The sequence below is a fragment of the Hemitrygon akajei genome, chromosome 22 (assembly GCF_048418815.1).
Source record: "Hemitrygon akajei chromosome 22, sHemAka1.3, whole genome shotgun sequence".
Taxonomy (NCBI): domain Eukaryota; kingdom Metazoa; phylum Chordata; class Chondrichthyes; order Myliobatiformes; family Dasyatidae; genus Hemitrygon; species Hemitrygon akajei.
Window position 1 is genome coordinate 18,740,758 of NC_133145.1, and position 19,632 is coordinate 18,760,389.

General features: G+C 42.4%; 1 protein-coding gene across 5 annotated transcripts in view; it reads right to left on the reverse strand.

The window, feature by feature from the left end:
• Nucleotides 1–19,632, reverse strand: part of LOC140714546 (uncharacterized) — a 441,169-nt gene that overhangs the window by 342,152 nt on the left and 79,385 nt on the right. For all 5 annotated transcript variants that reach the window (XM_073025825.1, XM_073025824.1, XM_073025827.1 and 2 more), the window contains one exon: nucleotides 16,179–16,244. In XM_073025825.1, the coding sequence (XP_072881926.1) occupies nucleotides 16,179–16,244 (66 nt within the window). The remainder of the gene's footprint in view (nucleotides 1–16,178; nucleotides 16,245–19,632) is intronic.

The following is a 19,632-nucleotide window of genomic DNA, read 5'->3' on the forward strand; positions in this document are numbered from 1 at the left end:
GTAATGAAAGTGTACATCTAGAAAATGTACAAAATAGGAGATGAATGAAATTTGAAGTACCAAAGAGGGGGAAAAAAAAGTAATGCTGGACGGAATACAAGTTCCAAGTCCAAAATAGCTGCTGTTTATCTAATATTGGTACAGTACATGGAAGTTTTCACAACACAGTTCAGAAGATTATATGCCGTCTCAGGCTGAGCTTTGTTAGAATGTTTTCAGAGGACAATAACCAAGGTTAGATAGGGAATAGTAGAAAAATAAAATGACAGGCAACTGGAAATACCAGCCTCTTACTTCACAACCCCTCCTCCACTCACCTTCCCCATCACCTGGTCTCATTATCACCTGTCAGCTTATACTCCCTCCACCTCATTCTGGCTTCTGCCCCACTTCTCTTTTAGTCCTGATAACCGGTCTTGGCCTGAAATGTTGACTGTTTATTCCCCTCCATAGATGTTGTCTGACTTGCTGAGCTCCCCCAACTTTCTTGTGTGTTGAACTGGAAACACTGTTACCTTTGAATGGAAATATTCAGCAGAGTGGGTACCCAATATTAATTTGATTTTGGCAACAAATCAGTGATCACAATTTGAACACCAAATTCAGTACCATCATCTTAAGTTAGATTTGAGTTCCATGTGCCATATTGGAAGCAATACAAAATAATTGCTGCTTCACCTGAAAGTGTTTGAATCCTTAGGTAATGGGATGGTAAAAGTCCAAATGTTTTATCTCCTGCAAATATATGGGTAGATGCTGAGAGAGATGGAATATTCATGGAACTAAAAGAGTAGAAGCATGATCTCTCCAGAATTCACAAAGGGGAGAGGGGAAATATTACTGCTTGTTGCATTACACAGATTGATCGACTGAATACCATGGGTAACCTTCAACAAGTTAAAAGGAATAAAGCTTTACATCTGTCTTATTTTATCTTTAATGTGTGACAATATCAAATTGAGTGGTACTCTAATCATTTTTTCTTCTTTCAATGTTGTGTTGAATTTTTCTCTGTTCAAGTCAGAATTTCCTCTCTGCAATACCAACAATCTGACTATTCCTTGCAATATACATTGAATAATAGGTCATCCAACTGGTGGCTTATCTAAATAAGGCATTTAAGGTCACAGAATTTGTGACAACTGAACCAAAGAGCAATCTTAGAACATGTGGATATCTGAGAGATATACATCCGATCACTGAGCACCTTAATACCATCTTTCTCTGCACAAGTTCATTTTTTCCTAGATCCTGAACAATCTAATACAATACTTTTCTTCAAACCTTCCAACCTTTTACAAAGACATTCTTGCCATAGAGGGAGTACAAAGAAGGTTCACCAGATTGATTCCTGGGATGGCAGGACTTTCATATGAAGAAAGACTGGATCGACTAGGCTTATACTCGCTGGAATTTAGAAGATTGAGGGGGGATCTTATTGAAACGTATAAAATTCTAAGGGATTGGATAGGCTAGATGCAGGAAGATTGTTTCCGATGTTGGGAAAGTCCAGAACAGGGGTCACAGTTTAAGGATAAAGGGGAAGCCTTTTAGGACCAAGATGAGGAAAAACTTCTTCACACAGAGAGTGGTGAATCTGTGAAATTCTCTGCCACAGGAAACAGTTGAGGACAGTTCATTGGCTATATTTAAGAGGAAGTTAGATATGGCCCTTGTGGTTAAAGGGAACGGAGGTATGGAGAGAAAGCAGGTACAGGGTTCTGAGTTGGATGATCAGCCACAATCATACTGAATGGTGGTGCAAACTCGAGGGGCCAAATGGCCTACTCCTGTACCTATTTTCTATGTTTCTATGTAAAGCAAGTCTTAAAACTAAAGAGCAGTGAATGCTAAATAATTTCTGCTAGTTCTTAAAAATATAGGTGCTGTCCTCTGGTTCTTCTACCAAACTTTCACCATAACCCATTTTCCCTTCTACTGCCATGATTTTTTACAATTAAGAACTAGAATTTTGTCACAAATGGTTATAGTCTATTTCTCCATTTCTGCTGCAATTTCCCTCCAGTAGTTCTTATATCAACATTTGGCTCTATTTACCATTTCTGTATCTTTTTAATTTCAATTTTGAGCTCCCTTCTATTTACGAGATTTATATTTTGCTATTGTTTCCTAAAGAACGCTAAGCATTTTCCAGATGGCTTAAATCATCCAATTAAATTCCAAAGCAACTCAAAATACTTATTTCATTCAGCTCCCTCATTATCTCCGTACCCTCATCCAGCTCCAAAAACCATTAGATCTCTAAATTCCTCCAGCTTTGGCCTTGTTGCCTACTCTTCTGATGATCTTTCCAATGGTACAGAAAACTGGTGGCTAGCCAGGTGCAAAAAGGTCATTTGAACTGGGAGGAAACACAAGGAGGAATAGGCTGGGGGTGGGGTTGTGGAGGGCAAAGAGGGTATCAGGAGGGTGAAGGCACAGAAAGGGAGAAGGAGGCACACACACAGTGGGAAAAAAAACAAGACTGCAATATTCTCAATAGTTCCCGTGCTTGTTTGGTTTCTCATCTCCTCGCCTCACTTTTCTCACTTTGTCCATCCTATTTAATTGATTCCTGCTTTAAATAGCAAGCACTGCAATTGCTACTAGAGATAAGGACAGGAGTTCCTGGATTTTAGACCTTTATCAGTGGTGATGCTTCCACTCCTAATTAATTTAGGCTATCAATGCAATGGGGCTTAATGGAAGGGGGAGCCAACCAGCAGCAAAAGACATAAATGAAGAAAATTTCTGTCAGCTAACATTTTTGAAGATCAAGACTGAAACCTTGAACTACATACACAGCCTGCTATCAAGTTGTGATTATTGTCCTCTGTAAATGGAAATACAGGCTGAGTACTCCTTATCTGAAGTGCTTGGGGCCGGAAGTATTTTGGATTTTAGAATATATCATGAGATATATGTCAGATGTGGAAATCCTGGGAATCTTCCAATCTCCCAGATGGCCACATCTGTATCAGATGCATCGAGGTGCAGCTCCTGAGAGACAGTGTAAGGGATCTGGAGCTTTGGCTTGATGACCTACAGCTTATTAGGGAAAGTGAGCAGGAGATAGATAGGAGCTACAGGGAGTTAGTCACCCCGAGGCTGCAGGAGTTAGACACATGGGTGACTGTCAGGGAAGGGAAGGGAAGAGCTCAGATAGCAGAGTGCATCCCTGTGGCTAACTCCTCAGTAATCATTATCTTGTTTTGGATGCTGTTGGGGGGGGGGGAAGGGGGGACCTGACAGAGGATGACTACGGTGATTGGGTCTCTGGCATTGAACCTGGTTCTGTGGCACAAAAGGGAGAGAAGATGAAGAATGCGGTAGTTATAGAGGATTCTATAGTGAGGGGAATAGACAGGAAATTCTGTCAGCCTGATAGAGATACCTGCATGGTGTGTTGCCTCCCAGGTGCCAGGGTACGGGATGTCTCGCATTGGGTGCAAAGTATTCTGAAGGGAGAAGGTGAACAGCTAGAAGTCTTGGTACACGTTGGTACCAATGACAAAGGTAGAAAAAGGGAGAAGGTCCTGAAGAGAGAATTCAGGGAGTTGGGTAAAAAGCTGAAAAGCAGGACCTCCAGGATAGTAATCTCAGGATTGCTGCCTATGCCACGTGCTAACAAGCACAAGGATAGCATGATCAAGAATATTAATGCATGGCTGAGAGACTGGTGTAGGGGACAGGGTTTCAGGTACCTGGAGCATTGGGGCCTCTTCTGGGGGAGGTATGACCTGTACAAAAAAGACGGGCTACACTTGAACCCAAAGGGGTCAAATATCCTAGCACACAGGTTTAATAAAGCTGTTAGGGAGGGTTTAAACTAATTTGGCCAGGGATTGGGAACCAGAGTGATAGGACCGAGGAAGGGGAAAACAGAAATAAATCAAAGATTACGTGCAATAGCGACTTTAGGAAGGACAGGTAGGAATTGAGGCATAATCACAGCCAGTGGGATGATTTTGGTTCCAAGGCTGTCAAGCCAAGGAGTGGAAGTGGAGTCAAGCTCCCACTACCTAAGAGTGCCCCTCATGGCATGTGCCTCAAATAGCCTCTGACAACCAAGTCCAACTCCTGGCCTTCTCATGTGGCTTAGCCTCTAAGTCCGGCGGAACTGTTTCTACTGACAGGAGAAGGGACTAAGGAGTGTCCTGGTGCCTTAAAACCAGTGCTTCGGGTATATGGAGCTCGTCAGCCTGGGAAAGCAGTTCATCTAAGAGAGGGAAAACTCTGATATCAAACCTCCACTGCCTTGCGGCCATACCCACTTATGGGAAAGGCTTCGGGAGTAAACCCTGAGGACAAACCCGAAGCTGGAGTCCCTAAGGCAGTCCGACGTTGCCTTCAACCTAGCTCAGGCAGCTCCTGAGATGTCAGTGGTGCCAAGCTGTATCGGCCCTTGCCCTTCCCTTGGATAACACTGGTGGCATGGAGAGGGGAGACTTGCTGCCTCTGCAACTACCAGTCTTCCATACAACCTTGCCCAGGCCTGGTCCATGGAGAGGACACTCCAGCATCGCCTCACCACAAACACAGACTGAAGCAAGACTTTCCAGGCACAGATCCATGGTCTCGCGAGACGAACGGATGCCATCAGGGAAGATTTACAACAGAAAGCAACAATTACTGGACTGAAAGTGTTATATTTGAACGAATGCAGCATAAGAAATAAAATGGGTGATCTTGAAATTCAGCTGCAGATTAACAAGTATGATGTAGTGGCCATCTCTGAAACTTAGCTAAAGGATGGCTGCCATTGGTAGCTGAACGTCCAAGGATATACAGTGTATCAGGAAGACAGGTTAGTAGGCAGAGGGGGTGGTGTGGCCCTGTGTATAAGAAATATTAAATCATTAGAAAGGGATGACATATGATTGGAAGGTGTAGAGTCTCTATGTGTTAAGAAATGGCAAGGGTAAAAGGACCCTAATGGCAGTTGTATACAGCAGCTGAGATGTGGATTACAAATTACAGGAGGAGATAGAAAAGGTGTGTCAGAAGGGCAATGTCATGATAATCATTGGGGATTTTAACATGAAAGTGGATTGGGGAAAACCAGGCCAGTACTGGACCTCAAGAGAGAGAATTTGTAGAATGTCTAAGGGATGGCTTTTTAGAACAGCTTGTTGTTGAGCCCACGGGGGGGATCGGCTGTGCCAGATTGGGTGTTCTGCAATGATCCAGAGGTGATAAAGAGAGCTTAAGGTTAAGGAACCCTTAGGGAACAACAATCACAATATGATTGAGTTCACTTTTAAATTTGAGGAGAAACTAAATTCCGATACAGGTGGCCCCCGTTTTTCAAACGTTCGCTTTACAACAGCTCGCTGTTGTGAAAGACCTATATTAGTAACTGATTTTACCAACCAAAGAGGATTTTCGCTTTTACGAAAAAAGATGCCCACTTTATACATGTGTTTACTCCAAGAAAGGCTACTATAACCGTGAAACCTGTGCGGGCAGTTGTGTGCGCAGGCGCGTACATGCTGATTTTTTTCCTCCAAATCAATTTTGGCTCGCTGTCTTTCCGATTTTGATAAGTGAAACTATACTGTACATACAATATTTCTACTTTATATAGCTGTGACTTTATCATATCATTCCTGCTTTTACTATATGTTCGAGTTATTTTAGATTTTATGTGCTATTTGGTATGATTTGGTAGGTTATTTTTTGGGTCTGGGAACGTTCAAAAATTTTTCCTATATAAATTAATGGTAATTGCTTCTTCGCTTTATGACATTTCGGCTTACAAACAGTTTCACAGGAATGCTCTACCTTCAGATAGCGGGGAAAACCTGTATGTCAGTACAGGTGTCCCCCGTTTTACAAACGCTCGCTTTAAGACACTTCGCTGTTACAAAAGACCTGCATTAGTTACTTGTTTTCGCTAACAGGTGTTTTCACTGTTACAATAAAAGGCAGCACGTGAAAAAAGGCAGCGTGTGCGCCAAGCAGCCAAGCTCCTCCCCCGCAACTTCATTCAAGCCAGCTTTGCTTAAACATATGCCTATGAGATCTGTGCTTTATGTCAATTTATTTTGTGCATCCGTTAGCAAGATGAGTTCTAACGTATTGGAAAAGCCTAAAAGAGTGCGTAAGGGTGTTACACTTAGCGTAAAACTAGACATAATAAAGCATTTCAATCATGGTGAACAAAGTAAGGACATAGTGAGTTTGGCTAAGGGTTTGTGGAAGTTGACGAAGATGATGTTGAAGAGGTTTTGGCAGCCAATAACAAAGAACTGATAGATGAAGTGCCGATGAAGAGGAAAGTATAACAATTGAAGCTGAACGCAGTAGCAAACGGCCCAAAAGTGAAGTCGTCTAGGAACTGAACGTGAAGCAATTGCGTGAGATTTTCACTGCAATTGACAATGCTGCAATGATTGCAGAAAAATATGACTTTAATTTTGAAAGGGTACGTAGGTTTAGGGCATATTTGCAGGATGGTTTGAGTGCTTACAAAGAACTGTATGATAGAAAAATGCGTGAGGCTAAGCAGCCAAGCATACTGTTGTTTTTCAAGCCTTCCACATCAGCCACAGCAGACGATGAACCTCGACCTTCGACATCGAGGCAGGCAGACAAAGAAGAAGGTGACCTGCTTGCCCTGATGGAAACATACAACGTTGAGATGACACCCCAGTCTCCCACCATCCCAACCTCCAACGACTCAGCCTAACACACCATCATTAGTGTGCTCACTGTCTTCCCAATTCCAGTAAGTGAAACTACACTGTACATACGTTATTTCTACTTTATATAGGCTGTGTATTTTTAGGTGTTATTTGGTATGATTTGGCAGCTTCATAGCTTAAAGGTTACTGGAAAGAGTGCTTCTGCCGAGAGCGCATGCATGAGATTTTCACTGCGGTGGACAATGCTGCAATAATTACAGAAAAGTATTCCTACTTTATAAAGGTTGTGTATTCAACACATCATTCCTGCATTTACTATATGTTACTATCATTTTAGGTTTTATGTGTTATTTGGCATGATTTGGTAGGTTATCTTTTGGGTCTGCGAACGCAAATTTTTCCCATATAAATAAATGGTAATTGCTTCTTCATTTTACGACATTCCGGCTTACGAACCATTTCAGAGAAACACTCTACCTTCGAATAGTGGGGGAAACCTGTATTCCAGTGGAATAAAGGAAATTACAATGGCATGAAGTTGACTGGAAAGGGGCACTAGCTGGAAGAACAGCAGAGCAATGGCTAGAGTTCCTGCGAAAAATGAGGGAAGTATAAGACAGATATATTCCAAATAAGAAATTTTTGAATGGAAGAAGGACACTACCGTGGCTGACAAGTGAAGTCAGAGCTTAAGTAAAAGCAAAAGAGGGGGCATACAAAGAAGCCAAAGCTAGTGGGAAGACAGAGGATTGGGAAGCTTTTAAAAACTTGCAGAAGAAAACTTGAGGAAAAGATGAATTATGAAAGGAAGCTGCCGACTAATATTAAAGAAGATACTAAAAAGCTTTTTTAAATATATAAAGGGTAAGAGAACTGAGGGTAGATATAGAACCAATAGAAAATGATGTTGGAGATACTATAATGAGACACACAGATGGCAGAGGAACTAAATGAGTATTTTGCATTGGTCTTCACAGTGGATGACATCTGCAGTATACCAGACATTCAAGAGTGTCAGGGAAGTGAAGTATATGCAGTGAAAATTACGACTGAGAAAGGTGCTCAGGAAGCTTAATAGTCTAAGCGTGATTAAATCTCCTGGACCTGGTGGAATGCACCCTGGGGTTCTGAAGGAAGTAGCTGGAGAGATTGCGGAGGCATTAACAATGATCTTTCAGGAATCAGATTCTGGCATTTTACCGGATGACTGGAAAATCCACTATTTAAGAGCGGGAGGGAGCAGAAAGGAAACTATAGACCTGCTAGCCTGACATCAGTGGTTGGGAAGTTGTTGGAATCGATTGTAGGGATGAGATTACAGAGAACCTGGAAGCACATGACAAGATAGGCCAAAGCCAGCATGGTTTCCTGAAAGGAAAATACCTGCCTGACTGACCTACTGCAATTTATTGAGGAAATTACAAGCAGGGTAGACACAGGAGATGCTGTAGATGTGGTGTACTTGAATTTTCAGAAGACCTTTGACAAGGTGCTGCACATTAGACTGCTTAGCAAGATAAGAGCCTATGGAATTACAGGGAAGTTACCAGCATGGGTGGAGCATTGGCTGATTGGCATAAAACAGAGAGTGGGAATAAAAGGATCCTATTCTGGCTGGCTGCTGGTTACCAGTGGAGTTCCACAGGGGTGGGTGTTGGGACCGCTGCTTTTTATGATGCATGTCAATGATTTTGACTATGGGATTAATAGATTTGTGGCTAAATTTGCCCATGATACAAAGATAGGTGGAGGAGCAGATAGTGTAGAGAGACTTAAGATAGTTTAGGGGAATGGGCAAAGAAGTGGCAAATGAAATACAATGTTGGAAAGTGTTGGTTTATGCACTTTGGTGAAAAAAATAAACAAGCAGACTATTATTTAGATGGGGAGAGAATTCAAAATGTAGAGATGCAAAGGGACTTGGGAGTCCTTGTGCAGGATACCCTAAAGGTTAACCTCCAGGTTGTATCAGAGGTGAAAAAGGTGATGCAATGTTGGCATTCATTTCTACAGGTATAGAATATAAGAGCCGGGATGTGATGTTGAGGCTCTATAAGGCGCTCGTGAGACCACCCTTGATTGTGTGCAGTTTTGGACTCATTTTAGAAAGGATATACTGACATTGGAGAGGGTTCAGAGAAGATTCATGAGAATGATTCCAGGAATGAAAAGGTTACCATATGAAGAACATTTGGTAACTCTTGGGCTGTATTCCCTGGAGTACAGGAGAATGAGGGGGGATCTCATAGAAACATTCTGAATGTTAAAAAGGCTGAACAGATTAGATATGGCAAAGTTATTTCCCATGGTAGGGGAGTCTAGGACAAGAGGGCACAACTTCAGGATTGACGAACTTCCATTTAGAACAGAGATGTGGAGAAATTACTTTAGTCAGAGGGTGGTAAATCTATGTAATTTGTTGCCACGAGAGACTGTGTAGGACAAGTCATTGGATGTATTTAAAGCAGAGATAGATAGGTTCTTGATTAGCCAGGACTTTAAAGGACATGGAGAGAAGGCAGGGGAGTGGGGATGACTGGAAGAATTAGATCAGTCCATGATTGAATGGCGGAGCAGACTCACTGGGCCAAACGGCCTACTTCTGCAACACACACAAAATGTTGGTGGAACGCAGCAGGCCAGGCAGCATCTATAGGAAGAAGCACTGTTGACTTTTCGGGCCGAGACCCTTCGTCAGGACTAACTGATAGGAAAGATAGTAAGAGATTTGAAAGTAGCAGGGAGAGGGGGGAAATGCAAAATGATAGGAGAAGCCCAGAGGGGGTGTGGTGAAGCTGAAAGCTGGAAAAGCAATCAGCAAACCATCATCACCATCCTCCTAGGGCAACAAGGCTCAAAATCTACAATGACCAGATCTGATGGATGTCACATCATCTGCAGGCCATCATTTCACCCTGAAACAGGCACTTTAAAGTGAGCTCTGCTACAAGAAGGGATTCTGTAGATGCTGGAAATCTCAGCACAACACACAAAAAATTCTGTAAGAACTCAGATCAAGCAGTATCTATTGAGGGGAATAGGCAGTTGACTTCTCAGACTGAGACCCATGGTCAGGACTGGAAAGGAAGGGGTAAGAAGCCATAAGGTGGGAGAGGGAAAGGAGTACAAGTTGGCAGTTGATAGGTGAAACCAAGTGAGGGGGAAGGTGGGTGGTTGGTTGGGGGGGCGGAGGATTGATGAAGTGAGAAGCTAGGAGGTGGTAGGTGGAAGAGCTGATAGGAGAGGAGAATACGCAATGGGAGAAATAGGAGGAACAGCACCAGAAGGAGGTGATGGGGAAGATAAGGGTGAAAGGGGAACAACAAATGCGAATAGAAAATGAAATTGGGGGGAGAAGTTACTATAAGTTAGAGAAGACAATGTTCATGTCGTCAAGTTGGAGGCTACCCAGATGGAATTGGTGGTGTTGCTCCTCCATCCCGAGTATGGCCTCATAATGCCAGTAGAGGACATGGATCAACATGTCAGAATTTGGCCTTTTCTCCTTGGAGCGATGGAGGATGAGAGGTGACCTGATAGAGGTATATAAGATGATGAGAGGCATGAATTGTGTGGATGGTCAGAGGCTTTTTCCCCAGGGCTGTAATGGTTGCCACAAGAGGACACAGGTTTAAGGTGCTAGGGAGTAGGTACAGGAGATGTCAGGGTTAAGTTTTTTAGTGGCGAGTGTGTGGGATGGGCTGCCAGCAACGGTGGTAGAGGAAGATACCAGAGGGTCTTTTAAGAGACTTTTGGATAGGTACATGGAGTTTAGCAAAATAGAGGGCTATAGGTAGGCCTAGTAATTTCTAAGGTAGGGACATGTTCGGCACAACTTCTTGGGCTGAAGGGCCTGTATTGTGCTGTAGGTTTTCTATGTTTCCTCCAAAGGATTGCGAGGATTGATGAGAGGACCATTCAGACCTCTCTTCCACCCATCTGGGATACTTACCAGAAGCACTACATACACAGAGCCCTCAGTATTGTCAAGGATCCCTCCCATTGCCCCATAATCTCTTTGACCCTCTATCATCGGTTGGCGCGACAACAGCATTAGGACAAAAACTGTTAGGATGGGAAACTGCTTCTTCCCCCCGACCCTGAGACTACTGAACTCCCTGCCACCAGCCAGGTCTCATCACTTATGAAGCACCAGTAACACTACACTGTTTATTTTTTGACATGTGTCATAAATGCACCTTATGCTAAATATAAATCTTCTGGAACATTTGTTAATTTATTGTGGTAATATTACTTTATATGCAATAAGTGAGTTACATGTACTATGTTGAGCACCTGCATCCAGAGGAATGCTGTTTCATTTGGTGGCATATTTACATGGTTCAATGACAATAAACAAATATAAACCAGGAATTTCCACCTTTTGTGGAGGACAGGGCAAAGGTGCTCAAAATGGTCCCCGAATCTATTCCAGGTCTCACCAATGGAAACAATGCTACACCAGGAACACTGGATACAGTAGATTACACCAACATTATCACAGGTGAGATGTCACTTCTGGAAGGACTGCTTGCAACCCAGAATGGTGGTGAAGGAGGAGATGTATGGGCAAGTGTAGCACTTGTCCTGCTTGCTATATAACCATATAACAATTACAGCACGGAAACAGGCCATCTTGGCCCTTGTAGTCGGTGCCGAACACTTACTCTCACCTAGTCCCACCTACCTGCATTCAGCCCATAACCCTCCATTCCTTTCCTGTCCATATACTTATCCAATTTTTTTTTTAAATGACAAAATCAAACCCGCCTCTACCACTTCTACTGGAAGTTCGTTCCACACAGCTACCACTCTCTGAGTAAAGAAGTTCCCCCTCGTGTTACCCTGAAACATTTGCCCCTTAACTCTCAACTAATGTCCTCTTGTTTGAATTTCTCCTACTCTCAATAGAAAAAGCCTATCCACATCAACTCTATCTATCCCCCTTATAATTTTCAATACCTCAATCAAGTCCCCCCTCAACCTTCTAAGCTCCAAAGAATAAAGACCTAACTTGTTCAACCTTTCTCTGTAACTTAGATGCTGAAACCCAGGTAACACTCTAGTAAATCTCCTCTGTAATCTCTCTATTTTGTTGACATCTTTCCTATAATTCGGTGACCAGAACTGTACACAATACTACAATTTTGGCAAATTTGCCTTGTACAATTTTAACATTACCTCCCAACTCCTATACTCAATGCTCTGATTTATAAAGGCCAGCATACCAAAAGCTTTCTTCACCACCCTATCCACATGAGATTCCACCTTCAGGGAACTATGCACCATTATTCCTAGATCACTCTGTTCTACTGCATTCCTCAATGCCCTACCATTTACCATGTATGTCCTACTTTGATTATTCCTACCAAAATGTACCACCTCACACTTATCAGCATTAAACTCCACCTGCCATCGCTCAGCCCACTCTTCTAACTGGCCTAAATCTCTCTGCAAGCTTTGAAAACCTACTTCATTATCCACAACGCCACCTATCTTAGTATCATCTGCATACTTACTAATCCAATTTACCACCCCATCATCCAGATCATTAATGTATATGACAAACAACATTGGACCCAGTACAGATCCCTGAGGCACACCACTAGTCACCGGTCTCCAACCTGACAAACAGTTATCCACCACTACTCTCTGGCATCCCCCATCCAGCTACTGTTGAATCCATTTTACTACTTCAATATTAATACCTAACAGTTGAACCTTCCTAACTAACCTTCCATGTGGAACCTTGTCAAAGGCCTTACTGAAGTCCATATAGACAACATCCACTGCTTCACCCTTGTCAACTTTCCTTGTAACCTCTTCAAAAAATTCAATAAGATTTGTCAAACATGGCCTTCCACACACAAATCCATGTTGACTGCTCTTAATCAGGCCCTGTCTATCCAGATAATTATATATACCATCTCTAAGAATATTTTCCATTAATTTACCCACCACTGACGTCAAACTTACAGGCGGATAATTGCTAGGTTTACTCTTAGAACCCTTTTTAAACAATGGAACTACAGGAGCAATACACCAATCCTCCAGCACCATCCCCATTTCTAATGACATTTGAAATATTTCTGTCAGAGCCCCTGCTATTTCTACACTAACTTCCCTCAAGGTCCTAGGGAATATCCTGTCAGGACCTGGAGAGTTATCCACTTTTATATTCTTTAAAAGCTCTAGTACTTCCTCTTCTTTAATCATCATAGTTTCCATAACTACCCTACTTGTTTCCCTTACCTTACACAATTCAATATTCTTCTCCTTAGTGAATACCAATGAAAAGAAATTGTTCAAAATCTCCCCCACCTCTTTTGGCTCCACACATAGCTGTCCACTCTGATTCTCTAAGGGACCAATTTTATCCCTCACCATCCTTTTGCTATTAATATAACTGTAGAAACCCTTTGGATTTATTTTCACCTTACTTGCCAAGGCAATCTCATATCTTCTTTTAGCTTTTCTAATATCTTTTTAAGATTCTTTTTACTCCTGGAGCACCTCATTTACTCCATGCTGCCTATATTTATTGTAGATCTCTCTCTTTTTCAGAACAAAGTTTCCAATATCCCTTGAAAACCATGGCTTTCTGAAAGTTTTAACCTTTTCTTTCAACCTAACAAAAACAGATTCTGTACCCTCAAAATTTCACCTTTAAATGACCTCCATTTCTCTATTACATCCTTCCCATAAAACAAATTGTCCCAATCCACTCCTTCTAAATCCTTTCGTATCTCCTCAAAGTTAGCCTTTCTCCAATCAAAAATCTCAACCCTGGGTCCAGACCTATCCTTCTCCATAATTATATTGAAACTAATGTTATTATGATCACTGGACCTGAAGTGCTCCCCAACACATACCTCCGTCACCTGACCTATCTCATTCCCTAACAGGAGACCCAACAGTGCCTCTTCTCTGGTTGGTACCTCTATGTATTACTGCAAAAAAACTATTTTGCACACATTTTACAAACTCCAAACCATCCAGCCCTTTTACAGAATGGGCTTCCCAGTCTATGTGTGGAAAATTAAAATCTCCCACAATCACAACCTTGTGCTTACTACAAATATCTGCTACCTCCTTACAAATTTGTTCCTCCAATTCTCGCTCCCCATTAGGTGGTCTATAATACACTCCTATAAGTGTTACTACACCTTTCTCATTCCTCAATTCCACCCAAATAGCCTCCCTAGACGAGCCCTCTAATCTAGCTTGCCAAAACACCGCTGTAATATTTTCTCAGACAAGCAGTGCAACACCTCCCCCTCTTGCCCGTCCGATTCTATCACACCTAAAGCAACGAAATCTAGCAATATTTAGTTGCCAATTACACCCCTCCTGCAACCATGTTTCACTAATAGCTACATCATATTTCCAGATATCAATCCATGCTCTTAGCTCATCCACCTTTTTACAACGCTCCTAGCATTAAAATTGATGCATTTAAGAAACTCTCCACTTCTTCCTCTCTGTTCATCCCTAACAGTGCAAACAACTTTATTATCTTTTTCTTCCTTCTCCCCTACATCTTCAGTCTGAGCGCTCCTTCTCTATCACCTGCCTATCCTCCCTCACACACTGTCTATTAGCTTTCTCTATTTGTGAACTAACCTCCTCACCCCTAGTCTCTTAAAATTGATTCCCACCCCCCAACCATTCTAGTTTAAAGTCTCCCCAGTAGCCTTAGCAAATCTCCTCGCCAGGATATTGGTCCCCGTAGGATTCAAGTGCAACCTGTCCTTTTTGTACAGGTCACACCTGCCCCAAAAGTGGTCCTAATGATCCAGAAACTTGAATCCCTACCCCCGCTCCAATCCCTCAGCCATGCATTTATCCTCCACTTCATTCCATTCCTATTCTCACTGTCGCAAGGCACAGGCAGTAATCCCGAGATTACTACATTTGCGGTCCTTCTTCTCAACTGCCTTCCTAACTCCCTATATTCTCTTTTCAGGACCTCTTCCCTTTCCCTACCTATGTCATTGGTACCTATATGTACCACAACCTCTCACTTCAGGATATCTTGGACGTGATCAGAAACATCCTGGACCCTGGCAACAGGGAGGCAAACTACCATCCGGGTCTCCTGATTGCGTCCACAGAATCGCCTATCTGACCCCCTAACTATCGAGTCCCCTATTACTACTGCCTTCCTCTTCCTTTCCCTACCCTTCTGAGCCACAGGGCCAGACTCTGTGCCGGAGGCACGGCCACTGTTGCTTGCCCTAGGTAGGCTGTCCCCCTCCAACAGTACTCAAACAGGAGTACTTATTGTCAAGGGGTACAGTCACTGGAGTGTTCTCTAGTACCTGACTCTTCCCCTTCCCCCTCCTAACTGTGACCCACCTGTCTGCCTCCCGTGGCCCTGGTGTGACCACCTGCCTGTAACTCCTCTCTATCAACTCCTCATTCTCTCTGACCAGATGAGAGTCATAGAGCTGCAGCTCCAGTTCCCTAACACGGTCCCTTAGGAGCTGCAGCTCAGCGCACCTGGCGCAGATGAGGCTAGGAGGTCAGGGAGGCTAGGAGACTCCAGGACCTTCCACATCCAACACCAAGACCAACAAGCTGCCCTCACACTCATACTTCCCCGTTTCCTCAAATAACAGGAAAAACTGAAACCTAAACCTACCTTGCCTTGCCCGTTTCCACCTAAGCCCATTGAGCCCAAGCCCTTAAGCCTTCACTGTTCCTGGCTCACTCCGCTACCCGCAAACGACGCTGCCTGCTGTATTAGGCTGTGTCCTTTTTAAATCTTCCTCGCTTCACTCCCTGACATCACACGCCTGTGCAGTCCCTCCTCCCTTAACTCTGATGAGAAGAAAAAAATCAAAATTGCTCCCGCCGCACTCTCATTCTGATCCTCCGACTTCCTTCTCCAAATGAAACCCAATTCAGGATTTCTGCCCTTTTTAAATCTTCCCCGCTTCACTGCCCGACGTCCCATGCCTGCGCAGTCCCGCCTCTCTTAACTCTGATGAGAAGAAGAAAAAAATCAAAATGGCTCCTGCCGCTCTCCCGTTCTGATCTTCCAACTTCCTTCTCCAAATGAAACCCGATTCAGGATTTCTGCCCTTTTTAAATCTTCCCCGCTTCACTGCCCAACGTCCCATGCCTGCGCAGTCCCGCCTCTCTTAACTCCGATGGGAAGAAGAAAAAAATCAAAATGGCTCCCGCTGCACTCCTGTTCTGATCCTCTGATTTCCTCGCTATGGTGGGATCCCACTGCAGATGGCAGAAATAACAGATAATGTGCTGGATGCAGAGGTACATGGTGTGGCAGGTAAGGACAAGGGGAGTTTTTATCTCGAATGTCTCATGGAACTGCCATTAATCAATATCAAATTCGAGTCCTTTATCTGTATTTGAAACATAATCATAATGAGGTTTGGAACTGAGTTAATGTGCAGGAATCCAAGCAGATCATGGCTGAGCATAGTGTTTGAAAGTTTTTTTCATAGCATTCCACTTGGTCACCTCCCATTACTTTGCATGATTGATCAAAGAAACATTACTTACCGATTCATCCAGGGCAAAACGAAGACAGCCATGCTCATATAACACAAAGAATCGGCGCTGCCATTTCTAAAGATTGAGGCAGAAGAACAGAGTTACAAATTGAGCATCACAACAAATCTATTCAACAGTTCTATTTGAATTATTCCATTAAAATTACTGGAAATATCAAAGCAATAATGCTTAGTGGTTCACTTAAATCTTGATCTTATTTTTCACCTGATTAGAATACAATTTCCTTTGTGCACATCACCAACCCCTCTTCTAACACAACAGATGCATGGACAGAAGAGAAAAATCTCACTCATGAGAAATAAAAGTTCATGAAAATGCAAGTGAGCTTTTAAAGGAATCACTGGATTTTTTATTAACAGCTATAAGAGTTATTCTCTTGACAAACGCACATCATGTAATGCAAAATCTGAAATAGACAGACCACAGACAAGATCTGTTAAGTCTACTGATGTGGCAGCATATTTACAAATCAAGTAGCTCCATGGATTGTAACTGTTTATACAATTCCTTATTTTGTACAGCTCCAATCTGCTAATTAAATTTGCAGATTACACTACATTGATTGGCTTTATCTCAAATAATAACAAGGCAGCCTACAGAGAAGAAGTCATCAACCTGACACAGTTGGTGTCAAGAAAACAACCTCTCCCACAATGTTGCAAAAACAAAGGAGCTGGTTGTGGACTACATGAAGAACAGAGACATTGATCCCTATTGACATCAATGGATCTGGGGTTGAGAGGATGAACAGCTTTAAGTTATTTGGTATACACATCACCGAGGACCTCACATGGACTGTGCATACTAGCTGTGTAGTGAAAAAAGCACAACAGTTCCTTTCACCTCAGATGGTTGAAGTTTGGCATGAGTCCCCAAATCTTAAGGAGTTTCTACAGGGGCACAATTGAGAGCATCCTGACTGGCTGTATCACTGCCTGGTACGGGAACTGTAGTTCCCCCAATCATAGGACTCTGCAGAGTGCTGCAGACAACCCAGCACATCTGTGGATGTGAACTTCCCACCATTCAGCAACAGGTGCATAAAAAAAACTGAGCTGCTACCATCCAGGAAACAGTACCACAGCATTATAGCCAGGACCAACAGGCTCCAGGACAGCTTCTTCCACCAGGCCATTAGACTGAATAATTCTGCTGACACAATTGTATTTCTATGCTATATTGTCTGTTCTGTTGTACATACTATTTATTACAAATTACTATAAATTGCACAGATAGAAACAAAGATTTTTACTCCTCATGTATGTGAAGGATGTAAGAAATAAAGTCAATTCAATTCAATTTGAAGCCAGCTTCAATTTAAGATCTTCTCTCACTCCTACCTTGGGCAGTTACATAATAATGTCTAACGATCATCCAACACTATCCCTTAACATTTGATACCATCTTTTATTTTGCTAATGAAAACAAAGTGAATTTACCTTCATAACTTCAACTATAATCCCATATCTTTGTTCTGCCCACTAATTTCTTGCTCCTAAAGATTTTTTTCATGGTGATCACTCCACAATGCTGCAGTGATAGACACACTGCAGTATTCAAGAGATTCCATTTTATTTTTCAGTTAATGAGCAACAAAAGTAGAATCAAGACTACTCAACCTTGTTACTGCTTTGCATTCAATGTAGTTTTAGTTAATATTTTAGTGTTCCTTTCCTAAAGGGCACGTCCTCTACAATCCAATATTTCTACCGATCTCCATCTTTTAGTACACTCCATATCTCAATAGCCTCCATATCTCAAAGATTCACAACACTACAATGAAAGATTCCTCTCACTCAAGTCCTGAATGGCCAACTGCTTATTTTGCTACTGTAATTCCTCTTTCTGGATAATCCAAGCCATTGAAAACATCGTTCCTGCATTTATGCTGTCAAGCCCAGAAAAAACTTCGTAAACTTCACCTCTCATTCATTGAAACTCAAGAGCATAGGATTAAATGGGAACAGAAAATTCTAGAAACTCAGCAATTCAAGCAGCACCTGTGGAAACCAAAGTAGAATTAACATTTCTGGTTTGAGACATTTTGTCAAAAATGGAAGAAAGAAAAATCAAATTTCAGTTGCATAGATGAGGAGGCAGAGGAAAGTGTAAAATTAGGTAAAACAAGTTAAATCTCTCTGGTAGGATGAGATCAAATAGGCTAAAATGGGAACTACAACTAGATTAGGATTCGTGTCTGTGTTAGTGTTGCTAACAGCAGGAAGGTGTCCAGTAGATCATGGAGTTTGTACAGGAGGAAGTACACCCTTTGGCCCAATTCATCCATGACAACCAATCAAGATTACCATCTACACTAATCCCATTTTCCTATATTTGTCCCATCTCCCTCTTAATCTCTTACCCATAAACCAAACCAGAGTAGCATATACACAAAGTGCAAACAAGGGCAGGTCAGAGTCTCGGAATCCTGCAGCAAATAACTCATCTCAACTCCCCGAAGTCTGTCCACCATCTACAAGTATCAATTAAAGTGTATGATGAATACTCTCCACTTGCCTAAACAAGTTCAGCTTCCACAGCAATCGAGAAGCTTGACACAATACAGACATAGCAGCCTGCTTGACGGGCACTCCATCCACAAGCATTCAATCACTCCAACACTGACGCAGAGTAGCAATCTGTACCATCTATAGGATGTACACAGCAACATCTTAGACAGGACCAATGCTATTATGGATAGGTTCATCTGCAACAGTTAAGTTGACAAGAAAAAGATCAATTATTTCCCCTCATTGGTCCCCTACCACCTGCTGCATACCCAATCTATTGGCAATATCTTACAGTACACAACTAGCTCAATCAATGGTGGTCTCCACTCAGAACATTCTGCACCTTTGCCACTTTCAGTAATTCCTCTTTAAGTGGTGTTGTACATGAAGCATACTGTACCCCACACCATTCATTGGCTGTGGGGATACTGTAGGTAGTAAACAATACAAGACCAAAGAGACTGCAGATGTTCAAACTGAAGCAACAAAAATACGCTAGAGAACTCAGCAAATTGAGCACTATCTGGGTGGGAAATGAACAGGAGACACGGGATTTTTTGATATCTTAATCAAAACCCTACACCAAAACTGTGAGTCTGGTGTCACAAAAGCCCAGCCTGATAAGGATGACATATCTTTGCCTACAGGACATTAGAGAACCAGATTGATCACCATTTATCTGCTTTGGTGGGATCACTCATTATATGAACCTATATCACCAAGACTTTGCTCTGAGTACCTAAATTACTAATTTAATGGAAATACCACCATGCCACCTACTCCTCCTCCAAATATCTTCTGTGTCATTGTTCAGTTAAATACATCTTCAAAGCTTCATAATATCGATTATGGTCTCCTTGGTGCAGCTCATGTTGAATCTTACTGAACAATACTTTCTCTATCCCTACCCTACCAAAGAGCCCTGTTACAGC